We start from the raw sequence: 8770 nt of genomic DNA on the forward strand, positions 1-8770 counted from the left end.
TTCTGGAAAGTACATACAGAAATGTGAGACAGTGTATCTTGTTACAGACATCTAATATAGTGAGTTGCTGTGTTTCCTCTATGTGAAGGAAGTAAAGGAGTCATTTTGTCTAAATTTAACATTCTTTCAAGAGCCATTAGGGTAGCTCTTGGCATACTTATGTGATAAAATGATCACTCTACTCTTGTCACATCATGCTTTGTCCTTTAGGATTGATGATATACTTACTTGCAACATGGTAAATGCAACTAAAAATCACCAAGCTAAATAGACATTTGTCTAATAATATCTAGTTTTTACCCCACTTAAGTTATTTTGCCATCTCTAAAGATTACACAAATAATAATATACCTTGATAGTGCAGAAGAATGCTCAAACTCTCTATGATTAACTGGCATGTTAAAATGATTTTATTATAAATAAACTGAATTCTTTTTTCTTTTCTACAGGACAACATTTTTAAGCTGCAAGACTCACATTTTGAAAATGGCCGTGGGAAGAGCCCATATGACCCTAAACTGCTGACAGCATCTCTTTTAATAGGTACTTAATCAGCAATCAATTAAACAGTAAATTTTCTGTAGATAATGGTCAGATTTCATGTTCCTTCTTATATATCAACATTTGCCTTTATTAATCATAAAATATTCAGAGTATGTCAGTTGAGATATTTTTACATATTTTGAAAATGAATAAGAAATACTAAATGCTACTTTGATTTTTGTACTATCTAGTCTATGATTCTTTTTAATCAAAATGATTTAATAGTATCTTTAAAACTGACTGCTCAATCACATGTATCCCCACGATTGTTGTTGTTTAGTTACTAAGTCGCGTTTGACTCTTTGCGACCCTTTGGACTGTAGCCCAGCAGGCTCCTCTGTTCATGGGATTTCCCTGGCAAGAATACTGCAGTGGTTGCCATTTCTTTCTCCAGAGGATCTTCCGGATCTGGGGACTGAACCTGTGTCTCCTCCATTGGCAGGCCAATTCTTTAGTGCTGAGCCACCAGGGAAGCCCCGTATCTCCACTAGACATTTACAGATTTTGTGTTGTAAAAATATGGTTTTGATTTTCTTTATTTGAAAGAGATGTTTCAAAGGGGGAATTTTGACAAGTCAGAAAGAAAGAGTGAGATTCATTCTCTATTGTTAATTGTAGTCCCAAGATTTGTAGCACTTTTAACACTTGGATAACTTAATCAGCACAATGCAACTAAATGGTAATACAATTGATAGATTCCCCCTTATGTTACTTTGATTTGACTAAGTTCTTGTGTGTTCATCTTTTTTGACTTTAGGGCTTTTCTCTCTTCCTTTTTCTTAAATCAAAACATTGTATGTATTTCCTGTATACTTTTCTTTGACCTCTTCCTTTCTAATTTTATTCTTTTCTTTTTTCCTTAAATATTGCAGATAAGTGGTGAATGTTTAGCCATAGTTCAAAAGGATAGAATTAGAAAGATAGAAGTAGAAAAAGGAAAAAGTTTTAGTTTGTATTGAAAGAGAATTTTTCCACATTCTTTTTACCACTCTGTACTGGGATTAAATAATACACAAAAAGTGTATCATCATTAAACAATTTTTTCTTTTTTTCTCTTTTAATTGTTGAGTATGCCAGCAACCTGAAACACAGAAGATTCTGTTTTTAAATAATCATGTAGAAATTATGTAACTTTTTGTTTCCTTTTTTTATGAAATATAGAAATTATTTGATAACACAACAACAATAATAGTAAAACTTTTCAGGTATAAACTTTCTATTTGAATTTTGAATAATACATCTAAATTTTTAAAAGGTAAATTTAGGATATTATTTGTTGTATCAGATCAGATCAGATCAGTAGCTCAGTCGTGTCCGACTCTTTGCGACCCCATGAATCACAGCACACCAGGCCTCCCTGTCCATCACCAACTCCCGGAGTTAGTAGGTCCATAAAATTTTCCCTCTTTTTCTTTTAAAAGATAACCTTTTTCCTCTGTTCAACAAAATAAGACTCTGGTCATACCGTCTACAGCATTAACTATGAAAATATATTTTTCCAGTATTCTCTAGTGTTTATCATCCTTTCACTGATCCCTTTTTTATTAAGAATAAAACCCTTACAGTAGAGTTATCTCTTCTACTGCTTTCGAAATGCAGACAATTTCAGTCCATTTGCTCCATTTATGGAGCACTTTAACAGAAGTTTAAGACCTGAAGGAATGCAGCAGATGTAACACACTCATAATTTCCTTTTCACAGATGGCCTAGTGATTATGTGTGAATAACTTCCTTAAGTACACACACAGAAATTTGAAAAGTGTCTTAAACAAAGGAGAGGCATCCTATTTTGTTTGAACTTGTAGCCTATACTTGTTTAAATTGCACACTGAAAGCAAAGAAAGAGAGAAATTTCTCAGAAAGCAGTATATAAAATTGTACCTAGAACAGCTTTAATTTGTGGCATGTTTCTCAGTAGGGATCTTCTTGCTTATATATTTTACTATTCCACTGAGTAAGGATGATGACAAGTAAGTATTACATAGTTCATATGGTAGGCAACCACACAATGTCCACGAAGAATGTGAAACGCCACAGTTTTGGTGTTATATTAGAACTTCTTTGAAAAAGTTGAATGGGTTTGTGAAAAAGAAGAGAGAGTGATGGAAGTTGCATGAATCATGAAGAGCAGGTATGACTAAAAAGAGAAGCAACTTTTAAACGGAAGCCCAGATCTGACCTAGCCAGTGCTGTACAGTGACTGAATAATTTTCGGAGATATTTACTGCCTATTGACAAAGAAGATGATTCAAGCCAATGTAAGTTAATTTCTGAATCAGTTGAATAGCAGGATGCAGAAAAATGAGCAGGGCATATGATACACAGTAAAATCCCTCAAAATATTTGCAGCACCATGTTAATTCAAAAGCTGTGATTTCCTTTATTGAGGTTATTTGCTTCTTTTAAAACTATGCTATAAATTTTTCCTCTCACAGTAAATTTAATTCTCCTTGTTGGGTTCCTCTTGGCATTTTTATTTTGCTGCTTTAAAAATATTGTTTAGTAATTTAATGGAATTGTTTTAACATAAATATTTTCTACAACACTTCCCAAACTTTTACATAAAAGTCATTGAAATATACAGATTGTACAATGTACATTTAAAAAATGGTTTGGGGGAAAGCTTTGCAGCCAAAAGATTTTAAATATGCTCTTCTCATTTTTGCACACAGAAGAAATTTTTGAGGTGGTTCCAGAATGCTTCTTTCCCCAATACTGGGAAGAAAAATTGTACATTTAGCTCAAAACACTTATAAACTGGCTAGATGGATCTTAATAGCAGATATTTTTATATCCCCAATCCTTCTTTTAAGCAGTTTTAACCTGTTGTAAGCTTTAGAACCAGATGACTACTTAAAAACTTTGGTTTATGAAATCTGTAAGAGTTTAATATAACCTTTTTCCAAACTGCCTTGCATTTTAAGCTGATAACTATAGAAAATATGAATTTTTCCTGAGCAATGCATAGTTACCCATACAAAGCTACCCCGGTCCTATAATATATCCCAAAGTTTTCAGATCACTTTAGAAAAGTAAATTTTTCAAATCTACTTTAACAAAGGGTTCTCCAGGTGACTCAGTGGTAATGAATCCTCCTTCCAATGCAGGAGATGTGGGTTCGATCCCTGGGTTGGGAAGATCTCCTGGAAAAGGGAATGGCTACGTACTCCGTTATTCTTGCCTTGAGAGTTCCAGGACAGAGGAGCCTGGTAGGCTACAATCCATGGGGTCTGAAAGAGTGGAACATGACTGAACAGCTAAAACACATAGATGCACACACACACACACACACACACACACACACACACACACACTTTCATGATATGAAAGGAACAGTCAACTTGAAAGCAGTTTTATGTTTCTGAAATCTTCATCAGTCATTCCATCATTAACAGATATTATGAGGACCAGCTTCAAGTGTTTGGGACTTTTACAAATGGTTTATTTCCCTAAGCTAGCATTCTGCCATGCCTCAGGAAAGAACATAATTTGACATTAGACTATTCTCTCACTTGGTATTAGAGTAAACGAGGTACTCCCCAAATTAACTAAAATTGAGAAAATTATTTGAAGTCTCTGTTTCTTTGTATAAAATGGCATGGCCATGCAAGTTCCACTAGTTTGTTGTAAGATTTAAATAAGACAATGTAATAGCATACTACATTTGGGTATGTACATATTTCTGGCATATAAATGTAGATAGAAACTAAAAAAAAAAAAACAGAACTGGTAATAGTGGTTGCCTGTTGGGATAAATTTTATATTTTTAAGTTTATAGCATTTACATTTATAACTATTTAAAGAATGATGTTAATTTTTAAAGGACAATATGAGTAACAAAGCCAGTATATTCATTGGTATAGAAAAGGTGCTTAATAAATGTGAAAATGTAAAAGTATTCCCATACCCGTTCACTTTCAAGAAGTAGATTTCATCCATGCCATGTGGTGTGGGTGTGTATGTGTGTGCGTGAGTGTGTGTGTAAGAAGAGAGACAGACATTTTTCCTGCCTCTGTTTCTAATTACTCTGCTATTCTGTAAGTAGAATTTGCTTAAGGTGTTAACAACATAATGACTTGGTCTTTAGTTTTGTTTGATTTTTGCTCACATCCATGTCACACTTTACACCTGTGTTAGTAATGCTGTTATTTCATCAGGAAATTTTTTTTTCCACCTTCTGTTTCTTCTCACCACACCCTTCTTAGGAATTGTAATCCAATACATTAACTGATCTAAGCCACATTTTTACTTCATTTTGAGCTGTGAACACAAAATACAGAGTACACATGAACTTTTGTTTTTTAACACTGCTTCTCAGGTAATGCTGCCATGGTGGGAATACAGTTCACTAAACTTTTTGTTCATCTCAGAAAGAATGCTTTATTTAGAGATAGGTAAGAAAGCTTACAGTACAGAAAGAATGGCATATACTCAAATAGCAACTTTCATATTTGAAAATTTCTAGCGAGTTATTTATATCCATAAGCACTAATTTATCTTAGTCTGACATATTTTTTGAGATATCTAATTGTCTATATGGTATTTTTGTAGAAAAACAAAAATTTTTTTTGGACAGAGTATCCACAACCACTTTCGTAATGTGTATCAAAATTCCTTGCATGTATTATTCTACCATCAATTTAATAAAATTGGACAAATATATTTTCTTTCAGTAGTAATTTAGTATATTTGGAAAACCCAAAAGTATGTATCTTAGCCATAATGCAATTTGAACCATTGTAGGCTAACTTATATTTAAGGTCATAAAATTGAAAAATTACACATATATTTTGATAACTTAATAGATGACATCAAACATAGAAAAAAATCTTGGCAAATGGGCTTTTTAAATTAAAAAGAAAAACAAACATATTGTTTTCCAAATATAAGCCAGCTAAGGTATAGTAGATTTATTCAACTCAGATATTTTGTTAGATCATTTCAGATAGCTGGAGAGTATAATGTCTTTAATATAAGGCGGTAATACACAGTTACATTAAATGAAATATACTCTGAGCTGATATATATCTTCTTAAAGAGAATGCAAGAGTATGATATGCCACCACCTATACACTTGGGCCAAATAACAAAGGGGAATTTGTTCCCCTTTGTTCCCCAAGGATGAAGAATCCGCATTGATAAGAATCCTATAGACCTCTGAGCAGAAAATCTGATCTAAGGCCCGGTGTTAAGGAATAGTTACTGACACTAAGCACTGACAGTATTAGAATGTGCCCTCATGGCCACCTAATCATCTGGTGACCTCCAGCTCTAACATATTATGCTGACTCAAAAATAGTGTTTGAGTAGGAGGTAACTTCCTATGACTGGAGGCAACTGGTGCTTTAGCTGCAACCTTTCTTTGGTTTCTAAGTCAACTCTTCATAAATTATATTCTTGATAATAAATTGAGCTCTTCTACTGATGAACCCTCTACATTCTCTAAGGAGCCTACTTATCTCTTGTCAAAAGAGAAATAAAATCAGTCTTTCTGCCTTTGCACTCATTTATATTTTTTGCCTTCCTTATGTGGGAATAGATGAAAAGATAATCATGATTGTTAACAAAGCTAAAGAAATGAATATGAGAAACAAACACCTGTCATATTCAAATAATATATATTTGGTTGTAGTTTTTGTTATTTCATCTCTCTGGAATAGAGTTTACATATAATAGCAATCATAATTATGAATTTTACTCACATTGAAAAAGCTAAATGAAAAAAAAGATTAACTCATGATATTCTTTACTCTTCCATTTCTGATTACACCTCTTATTAGGCATGGTCTGACAAATCTCTGACATATAATCACTCAGTTTTCACCTTTTGGTTGTTCTATTTTCACCTTTCCTTATTTTCATTACCTCACATACGGTTGAGAGGGCAATGAGGTTCAACGAACGATTTAATGCTTTTGATTTTTTAAGGTAAAGAGGACACAGATCTTCATGTGAAAGGTGTTCCAACATGAAAATGTTTGAAATTGACTTGAACATTTGAGGTTGCTTTCACAATACATTTTAAATTAACATTCTTTTGTTCATATAGATAAAAAGTCACCTGAAGTTTAAAAATTCATCACATCTGTCAGTCAGTTATTTGTAAAAAGATTGTGTCAACCTTAACTAAAGTGTTAAGCTTACTGCATATAGGTTATATTAAGTAGACCATCTACATTAAAATATTGCACAGTACGTTTGAAACTTGTAAATAGCTTGTTAATAGTGTTTCTGTACTTTTCAAAAAGGATTATTTCTTTATGGGCAGATAAAAAATTATTGCAGTATATTATTTTGAGAGCAAGTCAGTTTTGAACTTCATTTAATTAAGTAAAGAGAAGACAAGATGTTTTTGAATCCCAAAGATACCACAATATGCAATATGTCAATTTATGATGTCCCATGAGTACTGTTCATAGAGCTGGTGAATTTTACTTAATATATTGTCAGACCATCACTTTGACTTGATTCACAACAGTTCAGAATAAGTGATAAATTTTTAAAAACTCAGTCTCTAAGAGGAACTATCTTTTTGTTAATATTTAAAGTCATAACTTACAGTTACTCAGTGATTCTGTCCGTGTAGCTGTCCTGTACTGCTTTGGACATTTTCCAAAGCCTGGTGCATTCAAACACATCAAAGAACCAGAGGTTCTACCAGAGGAATTAATTTACTTTAAGCTCAGTCATGTCCAACTCTTTGTGATCCCATGGTCTATAGCCCACCAGGCTCATCTGTCCATGAAATTCTCCATGCGAGAATACTGGAGTAGGTTGCCATTCCTATTTCCAGCTGATCTTCCCAATCCAGGGTAGAACCCGGGTCTTCTGAATTGCTGGCAGATTCTTCACTGTCTGAGCCACCAGGGAAGCCAAATTTAGTGTGCACCCCTGAAAATGTCCATTTTCGTTTCAAAGACATTTATTTTCAAGTGATAATTCTAGGTGTGAACTAAGGATATCACATAAAAGATTAGATAATAAGACTTTGCAAAAGGTATTGATAACTGAAGATGTACAGAAAGTTTCTGATTGATATATACAAAAGTCCTTTGGAAATTAGTGGTATACCAATGTTTAACTTATAATTTGTGTATGCCTACACACAATTGCACTTATCTTACATGCTAGTAAAGTAATGCTCAAAATTCTCTAAGCCAGGCTTCAGCAATACATGAACCGTGAACTTCCAGATGTTCAAGCTGGCTTTAAAAAGGCAGAGGAACCAGAGATCAAATTTCCAACGTCCTCTGGATCATGAAAAAGCAAGAGAGTTCCAGAAAAACATCTATTTCTGCTTTCCTGACTATGCCAAAGCATTTGACTGTGTGGATCACAATACACTGTGGAAAATTCTGAAAGAGATGGAAATACCAGACCACCTGACCTGCCTCTTGAGAAACCTATATGCAGGTCAGGAAGCAACAGTTAGAACTGGACATGGAACAACAGACTGGTTCCAAATAGGAAAAGGAGTACGTCAAGGCTATATATTGTCACCCTGCTTATTTAACTTATATGCAGAGTACATCATGAGAAATTCTGGGCTGGAAGAAGCACAAGCTGGAATCAAGACTGCTGGGAGAAATATCAATAACCTCAGAAATGCAGATGACACCACTCTTATGGCAGAAAGTGAAGAGGAACTCAAAAGCCTCTTGATGAAAGTGAAAGAGGAGAGTGAAAAAGTTGGCTTAAAGCTCAACATTTAGAAAACTAAGATCATGGCATCCAGTCCCATCACTTCATGTCAAATAGATGGGAAACAGTGGAAACAGTGTCAGACTTTATCTTTTTGGGCTCCAAAATCACTGCAGATGGTGACTGCAGCCGTGAAATTAAAAGACGCTTACTCCTTGGAAGAAAAGTTATGACCAACCTAGATAGCATATTGAAAAGCAGAGACATTACTTTGCCAACAAAGGTCCGTCTAGTCAAGGTTATGGTTTCTCCAATAGTCGTGTATGGATGTGAGAGTTGGACTGTGAAGAAAGCTGAGCGCCGAAGAATTGATGCTTTTGAACTGTGGTGTTGGAGAAGACTCGAGAGTCCCTTGGACTGCAAGGAGATCCAACCAGTCCATTCTAAAGGAGAGCAGCCCTGGGTGTTCTTTGGAAGGAGTGATGCTAAAGCTGAAACTCCAGTACTTTGGCCACCTCATGCGAAGAGTTGACTCATTGGAAAAGACTCTGATGCTGGGAGGGATTGGGGGCAGGAGGAGAAGGGG

The 8770-nt window shown here is 34.5% G+C and overlaps 1 protein-coding gene across 4 annotated transcripts in view; it reads left to right on the forward strand.

Moving 5' to 3' along the window:
- SEMA3A (semaphorin 3A) overlaps nt 1-8770 on the forward strand; it is a 554797-nt gene that overhangs the window by 441964 nt on the left and 104063 nt on the right. For all 4 annotated transcript variants that reach the window (XM_010804145.4, XM_024990793.2, XM_010804147.4 and 1 more), the window contains one exon: nt 450-543. In XM_010804145.4, the coding sequence (XP_010802447.1) occupies nt 450-543 (94 nt within the window). The remainder of the gene's footprint in view (nt 1-449; nt 544-8770) is intronic.

This window comes from Bos taurus, chromosome 4 (genome assembly GCF_002263795.3).
Source record: "Bos taurus isolate L1 Dominette 01449 registration number 42190680 breed Hereford chromosome 4, ARS-UCD2.0, whole genome shotgun sequence".
NCBI lineage: Eukaryota > Metazoa > Chordata > Mammalia > Artiodactyla > Bovidae > Bos > Bos taurus.